We start from the raw sequence: 15,039 nt of genomic DNA, 5'->3' as shown, positions 1-15,039 counted from the left end.
GGGGGGCTGATTCAGCACAACACCATACTCTTGATTTGAACAGAAGAGGAAGACAAATCTGTCTTTATACAATATTCTTGGTCAGAGGTTGCTCTAGACTTTTTCGCTGCCCGTCATTTTGACGGACAGGATCGTAACATTTCCGTCAAAATCCATTATTACCCGTCGGTCTTTACACAACTCTGACGGAGAGAGAGAGAGAGAGAGAGAGAGAGAGAGAGAGAGAGAGAGAGAGAGAGAGAGAGAGAGAGAGAGACGAGAGAGAGAGAGCGAGAGAGAGAGAGAGAGAGAGAGAGGGGAAAAGAAAAGAAAAACACACACACACGCTCGTGAACTGTCAACGGGGGGGGGCGAGGGTGAACTCGTTAGTTTTGTTAGCGCCTGTGTTATGCCATGTTATGCATGCCTACTGCACCTCCCGGGAGCGTGCCACAGCGTAAAGCAAATACTCGCAGACATTTCAATGATCCGTTCGGCAAAGTTAGGTTTGGAAACTATATCATTTCCTTTTTGGCGAGCATGCATAACACGGCATAACACCGGAGCCTCGCTGCGGGGAAGCTTTGGCGCTGTTCTGAATTTGTCCTAATCGGTCAAAATGACGGATTGCTTTCAGATTTTTCCGTCATTGTTAAAAAAGATCTGTCATAGACGGAAAATATTCGGTTAACGCGACCTCTGTTCTTGGTGTTCCTGCTGGCTTTGAAAATCGTATTTCTTTATGTGAATTCAACGTAAGAGCTGGAGGAATCCACCTCCCTAGTTTATAAAAATACATTCCAGGGACATTAGTACCAAAAAGCCTTAAACTTTGAACACATCTTGAGTTGTTCATTTGTATTTTCAGGATTTAGCATTACTTTCCCCAATGTATTTGGACCTGTGAGCCGATCTGTAAAAAAGGTATTCAGATGGCTAGATAAGGGTCATCTATTAAAAAGAAAATCGAGATGCAACTATCGTCACTTCTCTCCAAGGTCAGTCCGCCTCATCTCTGCACAAAGGAAGATATTGTATTTGCTACACCGCTGTGAGATGGCATCGAGGAAGAAGAAGAAGAAATAAAAATAGAGAGTAGTGCAAACATCGCCAGGTAAAGTTAGCATTTCACAAGACTAAAACAACTAGGAGCAAAGCACCCAGCAGAACTGTGTCTGCATGTGTGTGGAGGGGATCCAATAGTTCTCAGTGAACATCAACATGCAGTTTGTGTTGATACACCTTCAGCGGAAAGCTACTGTAGAGGAGGAAGACGGCATGGAAAGACAAACTCAGCTGAACTTTGGAGTACAGCTTTCAAGGTTCTTACGGTCATTGAAAACCTGGAAAAGTCATGGAAATTCAAAATGCAAATTCCAGGCCCTGGGAAAGTTATGGAAAACAATATTTTTCCCAAAGTTTTGGAAAAGTCATGGAAATTTAACTAAAGTTGCATCAAATATAATTGATATTTTAGCTAATCGTCGAAATAGTAATACTATAATAATGATAATAAAGACTGTATGGTATAGTAATGAAACGTAAAATGGCATTTAACTGACGAGGTGTTTTGCTGGTGAGAGATTTGAGTTGCGTTTAGAAGCTAGTAAGCCTTCTATTGGATTTGTTTTAGATAGGCACAACATGTTTCATATGCAGACCTTATTTTCTTGTTCCATGTTAAAATAAACCATTTTCAGTGGTACCGCTGAGAAAGAGTAATTTTTTTGGTCATGGAAAATCAGGTAAAGGTCATGGAAAATCATTGGTGAAAAAGTGTATGAACCCCGAGCTTTCTACAGAGTTAAGCCCGTAAATCATGTCCTCCATATTGAGATTAAATAAGGAAATGTCTCCACCGGGCCAGTATGGACAAGAGGAATAATTCCATGGACTGATAATGCTTTTTAATTTATTTTAATTTATTTAATCGTTTATTTGAAGAAGGACAATGCACATTGATGAACATTTTTAACAATTAATGCTTCAATGTAAATATGCCGGATTTTAGCTCATTTCCATCCGTAGTCCCGTCACACACAACATTTAAGAACATGACATTTATATACATAGCAAAAATAAATACATGATATGCAGAAAGAGCCTGAGCAGCATATACAAGCTTTTCTAATGCTGTGAGCACTTCTTCTTATCTCCTTTCACTCACAGCAAAAGTACTTTGACTCAGGCGACTACAACATGGCCAAGGCAAATATGAAAAAGCTTCCCGTGGCAGGACCCGACAAGAACCTGGTGACCGGCGACCACATTCCCACGCCGCAGGACCTGCCGCCGAGGAAGTCCTCCTTGGTGACCAGCAAGCTAGCCGGCTAGCCCCCATCACCCTAAAAGCACCTTAACCCCCGCCTCCTGGGGCCCCCATCGAAATGTCCCTCCTCCTCCATCTATGTCCTTCCCCTCCCCTCTCTTCCCCCTTTTCATCCCCAGGCACCACTGGCTTTAACGTGTCGGGCAGAGTCGTATAAGTTAAAAAAAACTCCATTTGCTTGTATGTGGGAGGGAGCCTTCTCTGCCTTCCCACAATGCACTACTCTGCCCCTCCGACCCCCTTCCCCTCTCATGTCTTGGTTTTCGTTTCGCTCCAAGATGCATCTCAGTGGGTGTGTCGTCAGGCAGGGGTTGGACGGGGTGAGTTATAACGCACTTTGTAGTCTGTATAGTATGCTTTTGTTTAGTTTTCGCATCCTAAAGGACACCAAAATAATGTGTAAGGGAGTTAGGAACCAGGATTCTTTGGTTCTTCATGTTCAATAATGGCTTGCATACCAAATCTGAGTTCTTTAGACACCATATTGGGAAATGGGGGGGCATGAACGGCGGCCTTCCTTCGGCCACCTTTCGTGGAACAAAAATCGTGCTCAGCCAAAGCGCCACTTTACTTTCTCTCTCTCTGCTCATGTTGCGTTCCTTCTTGACTCCCTTTTCTCCTGTTCAATCTAAATATGCTGCATGATTGTAACATGTAAGAAAAAAAGAAATGTAACATGTTTTTTTAACGGGACTGTGGCTTTCGCTTAGTAATAGGAAGTATCAAAACAAACACACAGAGCCCTTAGACACACTCCACACTTCCTTCCTTCCTTCCTTCCTTCCTTTCCTTTCCTTATTGCTGTCCCGACAATCCATGAGCTCCTGTAATCGGCCCAGGCCAGCTGAGTATGTCCTTGTATTATTTTTAATGGCGGGGAACCATGCCAGTCTGAGTTCAGTCTCACTTTGGCTCAAGACGTGTGTTTGCCATGAGCCTAAAAGATTTGCGGGGGTATCGAAGCACCCCGCGTAGAGTATATGCTTCTGTAAATAATACTGACTCAAGCACGTAATGCGAGTAAGCTCTCTGAGGACTGAGATAGATGTAGTGCTGAATCCACTCGCTTGCATCCTGGGATTTCTGCCTTTGGTAATTCTATACTTTACCAACAGAGCCAAATTTCACACTGCAGCTATCAGTCTCATCTATCTATTAAATGTGGCCTGTTAGCACCCATCATCTGGTTCACATTGTGAGGTGGCGAGGCTCACTTTGGTTTCAACTCTCATGAACTCACGTAGAGTGACGTAAACACGATCCAGACAACTTACTTACTTGTCATCTTTAAAAAGCAGATTTAACAATCACTTTGTTAGCATTTCAGTTCATATTGTGACTTAACTGCTGTATCAGATTATAAAAAGTCCCAGAACTATCCTTCATAGATGTCCTGCACTGTGCAGTGAAAGTTGTTTTCAGACATTTAGTAAATGATTCGAGATGCTTTTTAAATCTCACACAGGACTTTCATGTATCGCCTTTTTGTTGGAGATGGTTTTCTCCATGTTTTTCACTTTATATCACAATCACAGGAAGTGGTAACCATCTCTGGCAAGTCACATTGTAAGACACTAACTTCAGTGAAATAATATTCCTACTCTGCTTCCCTTAAACGTTAGTTGGAGTATAAGCTGCTTCTGTAGAACAAAGTGTTTTTGTTTCAAACTGAGTCACTACACTGACTGATCTTTGATCTCAGGAGGGTAGCAGCAGGAAACCTGCTCACAACAGGTGTCGGATCCCCAGATTGTCACCACGGGCTTAAAGTGGGACACTGCATGCCTGTAGGATGCACTCACCCCAGCACTTGGCAAGGCAGAGAGAGATTTGATAACCCACTGCGCTCCTATCCCACCTGTTAATGTGGTGCATCCTCTGAGCGAGCATCAGCAAGCCTGCAGACTGAAAGCATGCCGTGCACACGTTGAAGAACTGGACGCTCTCTGAGAACCAGCCTCCTGTAAAACACTGCTTCAGGGAACCTTCACAAACACTCTCCACCATGTAGGCTAGGTGACAGGGCGCATGCACCATCACATCCTCAACCTCTTTTTCTTCGAGAATAATGTGTCAAATGTGCAGTGGGCGAAAGAGAACTGACCTGTACGTGTGTGCTCGTGATGGTGTCGTATGAATGCACTGCTTGTCTCTGTTCCATCTATTGTAAATAGACTTCAACAGGAAGGGATTTCTGTGTTGTTTCCCAACTGCTTTTCACTCTTTCATAGCCTGAGCTATTTTCTGATTCAATGGTTCCTCTCTCCTTTCAGTTTAACACTACTTCTGCTCGATCTTAGTGAAACGCAGAGGCTATGTGAATCTGTATCTTATGAAAATATGTGTAAATGCTGCTGATTCAGTCAAAGACAAATCTAAGAGATGACCCTGTACAAGAACACCTGTCCTCTTGATTTGACCAGTTCCCCCAAGGATCCTTGTTTAAAGTCAAATAATTTGAGATGTAAATTCAACCCTACATCTTTAAAGGTACATTGCCGAACTCTATCCAGCTTTTGATCCAGAAAGTTCTGGAAAAGCTTTGTGTCACAGACCATTAAGCATCATACTGTGTTAAAAAGACTAAAGTTTTGTGCTTTAAAAGTTAAGATTGGTAAAGAAAATGGGTGTTTAAGCTTTTACATGTTCTATTAAACGGCAACGGACAGGAATTCTTGAATGCTACTTGATGTTTGGCTTTGGCACAGAGCGGTTCAACGAGAGGGAATAGCAGGGTATGTTTCAAACACAAAGGGTGTCTCTCGTTCAGCTATATAAAAACGTGCCAGAATGTAAAAAGAAATGACAGGCTGTGTGCTCTGAAGTACTTTTGTGCTGCTTTTACCTTATCGGTTTTCTTGTTGTTTTTATTTGCAATGATTTGTTTAAGTTTCTTGTGTTCTCTTACTTACCACAATTAGTATATTTCATCCCTAGCCCAATATTACTGCAGGGAAATCAGAGGCACACCTTTGCTTCCAAGGAAAAATACAAATAAGGGTTTACATGTTAAAAAGGATGACTGGAGAACACGGGAATGATTTAAAGACTTCAGAAAGTACACGAGTACTTGGAATGTTTCAGTTGTTTGGGAGTAGGTGAGAGGATTTTTGTCAGTATTTGAAATAAACTTTTACATTAATACGATTCCCTTGTTTTTCGTTAATGTTAGGCTCTTGTATTTTCCAAAGCTCTATGACGAATGCCCCTCAACACATGGAAGCAAAGTATAAAAGGTCACATGTTAAGTATAAGATTCCTCCTGAATCTTGTAGGGAAACACATAAGGAGATGCTAAAAGAAGTACAACCGTCCTCTGACCACCAGGGGGAAGCACTAGCACTCAACATGTGGCCTTTAATTCACAAAAGACTTCCTAACATACTCTGTATAAAGGAGCACTAGGTGAACATGTCTCACATATTTAGATGACAAATACCCTGCTGTGATTAAACATGAAGAAATGTGTCGACTCACCCTCATGTAATATCATGTAATGTGTGCTAAAGTGCAGGACAGGGTGGCTCTAAATGTCAGCGATATGTCACCCGTTTTATTTGTATTTATTGTCTAGGATCAGTGACATCAACGTTTGCTGTTATTTATTAAACCATAAACCGATCAAGACACTTTATCTAAGCCAACTGCTGCATAGCACAATGTCATTGGTGATGACCTATGGGAAAATGTGTCATGGTTGAAATTTAACTTAAACAATATATAAAATAAATGTAACAAATTTTATTATATACATGTCTGACATTATGTTTAGTTAAAAAAACATTTAATTTCACAAGGTCATTGTCTATCGAAGACATAAAAGCATACTATTCATTAAGCTTAAAATAAAAAGAACAGTATGGAAAATACAATGTCATGGTATAAATATAAAACAATATAGGCCTACAGGTTTACAATGTACTAAAAATGTAATTTATTTTTAACTTCATGGATTAGTTATTATTAGTATTATGTAAAAACATTACTGCTATTTTCGTGATTGCCTCTGTAACAGTCATAAAGTCCTAAAGAGAAGTCGTTATTTATGGCACTGTTTCCGGTAATCTATAATCTCTCTGTTTGATGTCACGGAAAATTACCAAAAATCTAAGAAATTCCTGCTTTATATTAGTTTGCATTAAAAACCCTTCCCACACTCTGAAAAATACATGTTCTACTTCTTCTCAACCTATTTCATTTTCCTTATGTTCAACAACTCGAAAAAATAAGAACAGTTGGAAAAAAGGTTGGGACTAGAGAACACATTTTGTGACGTAGTGACACGTAGGTAATGACGCGCAAACTAAGAACTTCATAAACCGTTGGCTTCACTTCCGTTTCACTCCCATCACGACCATGGATATAGAGTCACTGATAGAGAATATGCTAGTTTAATTTTTTTCTTTGTAACCACAGACTAGCAAGGTTCTCTATCAATACCCTTTGTTTTCATTTGGTAATCTTTAAAGTTAATCGCCAAACATATTTCCTAGGACAACAAGAGTCTTAAGCGTAACTGGAACCATGAGCTGTCTTATTCTTCCTCAAAATGGAGTCGTGGACGGAGCCATGCACTACGGCTCTGGAGGAGGCACTTCTTCCCCACCGAAAGACTCCAGCAACGGCCACGTCGTGTCCAACGATAACCCGAAAAGACCCAAGAGCCTAGGGGTGAAGACGACCAATGGGTTTGCGTTAAAAAATAGCGAACAAATTGAAGATGGTTCGTTACCGTGCAGTCCGGAGCTCCAGTCGGACAGTGAGATCGATGAGTCCGGTAGCTCTGCGGGGAACGAGGTGCTCGAGAACGACACCAGGCAACTAATTGGCCGGTTCTTCAGAGACTTTACTGGACTTTCCAAACCTCAGTGGCATGAAAGCAGAGAACTAGGGACGATGAAACGAGTGGTGGAGAGCCTTTTGTCTAAACACAGATACGCATACAATGGTAGGTAGTAGTGACACGTATGTGTGTGGGCTATATTCTGCTGCTGATGGCCATGAAATGCTAAAGCTACATGCTGTGTTATATCTATTATTGAATTATGCACAATGTGTGTATATATATATATATATATATATATATATATAGTTGTTTTATAACTGTATTTGTTTTACTACCTCTTAGTTACATTTAAGCCAGTAGTTAACTAATTTGAATGGAAGTTGGTTGATGGATATAGGAAGCTGCTTTATCCATCCCAGATTAGGACATTATTTTGTTACAGCAGCAATTTTTTCAGGTATTAAAAGGATTAAAAAATGGAGAAAATATATACATATTACAGTAGCTGACACATATATACATATGATAGTGTATACATTGATATTTATTATGCAAAGACTGCTACTCATAGCCTTTAAATGCTAAAGCTACAGGCTGTTTAATTATTTAATTATGCACAACATATATATTGTTGAACTGGCTTCTTTTTTTTTACTGCCTCTTAGATCAATTAAAGCCAGCAGTCATAACTTGAATGGAAATTGTTTGAGTTGATGTGCACAAAATCTTACCTTTTTAAACATACAATAAAGATTTAATTTTACATTCCGTTTTATCTAATTCAACCACATCTCTATAGTTCACTTCTCCCCTCATTTTACCTGCACCGTGCACTTTTTTCCTCCCCATATATTTATTTCTAGTTTACTGTGTGTTGCATTGTTGGAAGAGCCTTGGACTTTAGACTTTGCTTGGCAACAGCTACACTGCATCCATTGTGCATATGACAATACAAGCCGTAGTCTTTTAGAAGATGTATTTCTGACCCTGCCTTGGTTTCTTTTTAGGTATGATCAACAAATTGTCACTTGATGACAGAGAGGATGATGCTAGTTTTGTCAGTGCAGTAGCAACAAGCCTCTTTGCTGACGGGACCACCAACTGGGGTCGTATCGCGAGCCTGGTGGCCTTTGGGGCAGTGGTCTGTCAGTCCCTGAAAGAGAAAAACAGGGAGCACTGTGTGGAGCTGGTCGCCCAGGAGATTTCCACTTACTTGCTATCTGACCAGAGAGACTGGCTGCTCAAAAACAATGGCTGGGTAAGTTATGACTAATGCTTGAGTGACAGGAAGTTGTGTAACTGCCCTTTATTGTGCAACAAGTCCAAAGCAGTTGTGCCTCACTTTATAATGTAAATCTAATGTATTTTATTCAATTTATTTGCAGGTTGGCTTCGTTGAGTTCTTTCGGGAAGCAGACTCCGAGTCCACGGTGAGGAACACGCTCATGGCCTTTGCTGGAGTTGCTGGTATTGGGGCTACACTAGCCCTGTTGATCAGGTGAACTTTTGGACACTCAGAGCCTTTTTTTCACTTGGTGGATTCTCCTACTTTTCGCAACATCTCTCAACATTGAAAATTGGACTTAAATGGACTTAACTGCTGATGCGTGGGTTCCTTTCATCTTCCACTCCCAACTGCCACTAAGTTGACCTAAATGGCTGGACTTAACTGAAAGAAGTCAACATTATTTAAATTCAGAGAAATTATTTTTATAATCTAAAGAAAAAGTTTTCCTATGCAAATTGAAACGAGAGTAATGGGCAGTCAGTTGAACCTTCTGATAATGTTTTCTTTCACAATTCTTGTAAAATTCCCTAGCAGTCTGTTGTTAATAAACCCTAGGCCAAAGCAGGAATGTAAAGCAGCCATTTTCCATGTCATGCAGTCATGAAGCCCATTTTCATAAAGCCAATTCATATCCCCAGGTTCGTTTGACCTCAACATGAGGGGAGGAGGGGGGGGATTTGCATGAGTGTAGCTCTGCTTCCTGAAAATGTTGATTCTAAACAGCAGCCTGGAAAGTTTGAGTGTGTTGGAAGAATTAACCCAGGCCTTTGAGTTGGGTAGATTGTGCTGGTCCAATGCACCAAAGATGACAGAAGTTGGGGAAGTTTGTTTGTGCTTTTGAGACAGAAAGCATACTTGGATCAGGTTGTAAGCTAACACATTTGTAAAGTTGTAAAATAAAAAAATAATTATAATTCACATGTTTTTTCTGATACTCTCTTTTTTTGAAGGCAAACTTTTCAAAAGACAGAGGTTTCGCCTTCAGTCATAGTTCCACGCCTCCACACTCTTCAACCTTTTGGTGTTTATTCACACCACAACCCCATCAGTCAACAAAGGCTGTCGTTTCCTAGAAATTTGATGAGGCTGTGGCAGCAACCGAGATCTCAGCTGCATCCGCAACTACTGCGAGTCTGCAGCGATGGCGTGTTATCTGCAGGGAGCTGGTGCACAACAGCAGATTGTGAAAGTGGGGTAAAAACCAGTTCACGACATCAGCAAAAATTGCCCAACACTGTCTACTTCCTGGGTTTGAAAGCCTCTTAAGCTACCTTAAAAACCTAATGAAATATGTATTCGGTTAAACTATCATAGCAAAAATATCATTTGATTGGGTCTATTTGTTATTTGTGGGTATGTTTATTTAAGCTCTCTGATGCAAAGTGACAACCTTAATCTCTTTTACTAACCCAACATCTTATATGATGGTGTATTATATTCTCAAGTTAACTAGACGGTCATTCAACCCTGCTTTTGTACACTTTTGTAATATTAATCTAGAATTACAGCAATATGTTTGCCCTTGAAAACTCCTTATATCTATTTGCAGACACGGTGGATAAGATGCAGCTGTGTGTAGCTCTCTTTTGGTTAGTTTGGACCCTTTGAATCAGGGAAATCCTCGATGATGTGGGGCTGCACCCTTGTTTGTGCCGATCCTCCCGTTGTCTCGGGTTACAAGACAAACACAAGACTCAGCGAGGTCTGCAGAGGAAATGGAGTAGAGCCTCTCCATGGTGATGATCCACAGCAGACCTCCCCATGTGCTCCTCTGCGGCTAATGATGTTAGCCTCCACCCTGGTTACCCCCCTGCACTATTCATTGTGAAGAACAGGCGGTTACACATTTGGGAATTGAGGCTGAGGCAATTTCATAGAGCAGTTTGCACTATACACTAGTGTATTGGAGGAGGGGTGCAGAAAGCAGACGGCACTGCAGTGTCTTGGGGCTCAATATGCAAAGTTCACCAAGTCTTTGAACAACCTTGATATATTAGCAACTAGCTTATTAGAGCTATGCATTATTTAGGAGTGTTGCACTTACATTATGAATTCATCCGTCTGTGTGGATGGAACTGTGTTAATTCTCATTAGCACATTCAGGCAGCTGTGAATGTGTAACCACTTCCTAATAACTAATGGATGTCAAACTGTAAATGAAACTGCTGTGGTTGATGTCTACATGCGAACTAACACAGCATTTGAAAGTCTTCCATGTATGGTCGGTTCTCTTTCACAGCTAAAGAAACAACTTTGATGAGGAAGTTGTCAGCAGCATTGATCTTTCGAGAAAAACTGCAGAGCTCACCAGAATGTTTTTATACTTTGTTATTGCTGCAGTTAAGCTGTAAAAGGTTGTAGTTAAACTTATCAGTCAGAGGTGCAGCAGAGATGTAGAAAGACTTGAGTAGGTGAAAGCATTCCTGTCATGGGATAGTGCTAAGGAGTGGTTTTGAAACTATTGTCTGCATATACATACCAAACATTCAGATGGGGAGTATTGATTATATCCAGCTTGAACCACAATGGCCCAACCCAGAGGAAATAACTCAGGCTTACACCCACATGCATATTCTTCAGATAACTTAGTTTCTGTGCAATACGCATTCTCAATTCCTTTGCTTTTTGTGTCTGCAACAATGAGCTCTGTCCTTTTGAGAAACTTTCCGATTAGTTTCAAAACTAAATAAACCCCATTTCATCACATTTCCTTTCTTAATGTTTTCTTCCTTTCCCGAGTGAACCAGCCGGATGCCCTTGGGTAACTTGAGCTGTGAGGAAGGGCCTGCTTCAGACAAGTCACAGCATTGGTTCGAGGCCTCTTCACTTCCTCGTAGCAACAGCACGCCCCTTTTATTTTAAAAATAAGCAACTGTTCTGGGAAGTCAGCTGACGCACACGTTTATCTTTAAACAGGAGGACTCGGTTGCTGTTACTGGTTAGAAGCTACCAATACTGCGAATTCTGACCATGAGAGGAAGAGATATGTTGAGTCTACGCAGTTTGAAGAAACACCGTCAAAGTGAAATTGAATGTGTTAAAAAGCTTGCAGATAAAAACAAACGGATAAAGCAAGTGCTGACACATCCCAAAAGTTGTTTAAGCTGCATTACTTAAATAATTAGACCTGTAGATATTGAATCTTGCGCTACAGCCTTAGCATTGCATGTTTTAATATACAGAAATAGATTTTTATACACATGCAAAATATCCTGAAGTACTTTGAGCCTGTTTAGTGCAATGGTATCTCCCTGTTTGAAGTGAAGCAGCCTCTGATTGACAGATTAATGTCAAAGTTTGAGCCAACTGCTCCATCCTTATTCCAAATGTGGATTCTGATGTAAAACCACCATCTCCTGTTTGCAAGGATCTCTTTCCCTGGAAAACTCCAACAAACAAGGAGCCACATTCACGAGCCTTATGCAAAAAAGAAAAGAAAAAGAAAAGTGGATATTTGCATATGCTGACTGGTCAGAAAGAGCCATGCAAACAGTCTGTTCCTTGTTATAGCTGCTTTTTTGAATTGCGCACAAGGTGTCTACTCATTCCTGTTGCTATCTATACATGGAAGTCAACATTCTGGTTAATCTAGTTTGATGTAAAACAGACACACGCTGTAATTCCTGGTAATGTCAAAGCAGCTTTTGAACTGAGAAGCTCAGTCATGAGGCAGTACTCAGGATCTGATTATTGACACATTAGGCCCTAAATGTAAATGCACGGTCCTTATGGCTTCCTGTGAAGTGGACTCATACCTGTTGATTGTTGAACACATAAGCAAATCTAAGAATGTTAAGACCTTTGACGCCTTTAAAGAAAGATTCCAAAGAAAGTATTCCACTCCAGAGATTTAAAAACTGATACTTGACTACAAATCTAATCATAGATATGGTGATAATACAAAATGACTGTTTTAATCCGATCTAAACTTTTGAACATTGTCCTTTCTCTATACCACACATGTGCCTAGAGAATATCAGTGAAAAGGTGAATTGTGAAAGACCTATGTGTTCTTTCTGATACTGTTTTCATAAAGTGTCCATAAGCTGCCTATTGTTAACAGTATTGAGTTGTGGGTTGTAGGGTACAATAATAGCTTTAAATAGGAGTTTTTAAATAGTTGGAGACCATGGGTCAAAGGGCTCTCATTCATCAGTCTAAACCCTGAACATTGTCCTCTTTGTGGTGAGTGGATACTTATCACATATCACATTGAATGGCCTCCGGCTGATGTGTCAAGTTCCTCTCTGGCCTGAGTCACCGTGTCCTTTGAAACTGTATTCTCCTGACTGATGACCGTGCTGCTGCAGTATTAATAGACTGCTTATCCCTCTGACCTGCATGCTGACCGCCTCTATCTCTGTGACTGCAGCCTCGAGTTTCTCCATATCTTTGTTTAGGAGGGAAAATAACCATCGAAACAGGATTATAGAATCATGGGATCTTCAGCGTTGGTGGATAAAATGTCACAATAGCCAGTAAGCTAACAGCTATAATATGCTAACACTCGGTCTGGTCTTGTTGTCCCCAGTAAGAGAGCATTAAAACTAGCTAGCATTGAATCAGAAATAGTTGGCTGGAAAGAAATTGATAAAACTACTCGAAACTGTGTGCTAAAAGTGTTCTAAACAGTTCGCTTAAAGTATCCAAAATGTTTGCTAAAAGTTGTTAACATAGTGCTAAAAGTATTCAAAATCGTTTTATAAAAGTAGCACTTCGCTAAAAGTAGTTCAATATTGTTTGCTTAAATTAATTGAAATGTCCGTCTAAATAGTTAGCTTAAACTACATGAAATTGTTAGCTATTAATGGTGAAAATAGTTAGCTTAAAAGTACTCTAAATATTTTTGATAAATCTACCGAACGTTTTTGCTTAAAGTTCTCGAAATAGTTTGCTTAGTTTACCTGAAATAGTCAGCTCAAACTACGGTGGCCCTGAAAGCTCAATGCACTGAAATAGAAAAAACACCTTTCACACATTTTGACAAAGCATAGCTGCAGTACAGAAAAGAGAACTACATTCTGGATGCTGCAGTGGCTTTGAAGACAATAGTGACTGTTTCCAGGGGACACAAGCTCAATTGTTGCCATGGTTTTGTTTTTCCAAAGTAATAATGGCTGCTACAATAGCATTGGAAAAAAAGAGCTAAAATTAGATTTTTTTTTTTGTGTTAAATTATGATTTTCTTTTTTCTTCTGAAACATTTAAAGAAGAAATGGAGTGATTTAAATATTTATAAAAACACATACAAAATAAAAAAACACATTTAATAGATTCATTTAAATCTACAAATAGACTGAAAACACAGGCATTCGTAAACAACAGAGACATTAAAGACAAATGTAAAAGCTGCATAATCATTGACATTTAAAAACTAGCTGTCCATGTTTACTCATTGTTGAAGATGTTAAGTTTGCCTCTTTGTAAGTATTTATGGGTTTTCTCTTTCTCTGTTGCATTGTGATTATTCTAGAGCTTCTTGCAGTATTTCCTCCTCTCTTCCTCCTGCTGAGAGACGTGTGACGCGTGACGTCCCTGTAATCAGATTCTCTTGTTGAAACCGTCTGCTCGTCTCAGTACACAGTGTGCTCTTACGCTGGGGAGGACCCTGCGTCAGGTCATTTGAGGGAGGCTGTCCATGTTTTGTTTCTCCTCGGAGTAAACAGGGGGAGTGATGTTCCCAGCGAAGAAAGAGCAAGCTTGTTATAGACGGGAAGGAAGTGTCCAAGAACAAATACCGCACCCCAACAAATATTTAGTTATCTTCCCCATGATCAAGACTAAACATGCCAGGGTTTTCCTTCTTCATTCTTTGTTTGCATACTTCCTTATTAACATAACTTTGCTATTCTCTGAATTGATTTGCATATACTCATATGCACAAGGGAAACAGGGGAGATGATCCATCTTTTTGTTTACAGAGAAAAGACTGGACTCGGGAGCAGGAATGTGTTTTCAGCTCTAATCCTTTTCAATGCCTGCTTCCACACTTGTTTGGAAAAAGCATGGGGAGCGTCCGCAGATAACGGACTGTTGGCAGTCATGTGGTTCTCTTTTCTGTACTTGCAGCGTATTCTTTGTCAAAATGTGTGAAAGGCGTTTTTTCTATTTGAGTGCATTGAGCTTTCAGGGCCACCGTAGTTTGAGCTAACTATTTCAGGTAAACTAAGCAAACTATTTCGAGAACTTTAAGCAAAACGTTCAGTAGATTAATCAAAAATATTTCGAATACTTTTAAGCAAACTATTTTCAACATTAATAGCTAACAATTTCATGTACCGTAGTTTAAGCTAACTATTTAGAGGGACATTTCAATTACTTTAAGCAAATTATTTAAACTACTTTTAGCGAAGTATTTCAACTACTTTCATAAAACTGTTTTGAATACTTTTAGCAAACATTTAGGATACTTTAAGCAAACTGTTTTGAATACTTTTAGCTAACTATTTTAAAGTACTTTTAGCACACAATTTCGAGTACTTTTATCCATTTCTTTCTATTTCATATTAAATGCTAGCTAGTTTTAATGCTCTCTTAGTAGTTTGGAAACTCTCGTTGTTTAAATGCCCTTACGTTATCTGCTTCCTGTTGGGTTCAATCATGTCCTTATTGAGATGATAAAGCTAAAAGACCAGAGATTTGGCTGCCCTTTGAGAC

General features: G+C 39.9%; 2 protein-coding genes across 2 annotated transcripts in view; both read left to right on the top strand.

Annotated features, from left to right (window-relative positions):
* The window catches only part of ensab (endosulfine alpha b), a 16,113-nt gene extending 10,658 nt beyond the window's left edge, over window positions 1-5,455 (top strand). The window contains exon 3 of the mRNA XM_010770515.1: window positions 2,149-5,455. Within this exon, the coding sequence (XP_010768817.1) occupies window positions 2,149-2,313 (165 nt within the window). The 3' untranslated portion in view covers window positions 2,314-5,455. The remainder of the gene's footprint in view (window positions 1-2,148) is intronic.
* A 1,176-nt stretch (window positions 5,456-6,631) lies between these two features.
* Window positions 6,632-9,300, top strand: LOC104944908 (induced myeloid leukemia cell differentiation protein Mcl-1 homolog). The gene is made up of 3 exons (XM_010770514.1): window positions 6,632-7,256; window positions 8,102-8,352; window positions 8,480-9,300. The coding sequence occupies exons 1-3, from the start codon at window positions 6,833-6,835 to the stop codon at window positions 8,594-8,596; spliced, it is 792 nt and encodes a 263-aa protein (XP_010768816.1). The 5' UTR covers window positions 6,632-6,832; the 3' UTR covers window positions 8,597-9,300.
* Window positions 9,301-15,039: the final 5,739 nt, after the last annotated feature.

Source organism: Notothenia coriiceps, unplaced genomic scaffold (genome assembly GCF_000735185.1).
Source record: "Notothenia coriiceps isolate Sejong01 unplaced genomic scaffold, NC01 NC01_scaffold00008959, whole genome shotgun sequence".
NCBI lineage: Eukaryota > Metazoa > Chordata > Actinopteri > Perciformes > Nototheniidae > Notothenia > Notothenia coriiceps.
The sequence above is the reverse complement of the archived record's forward strand: the minus strand, read 5'-3'. Positions and strand labels throughout refer to the sequence as shown.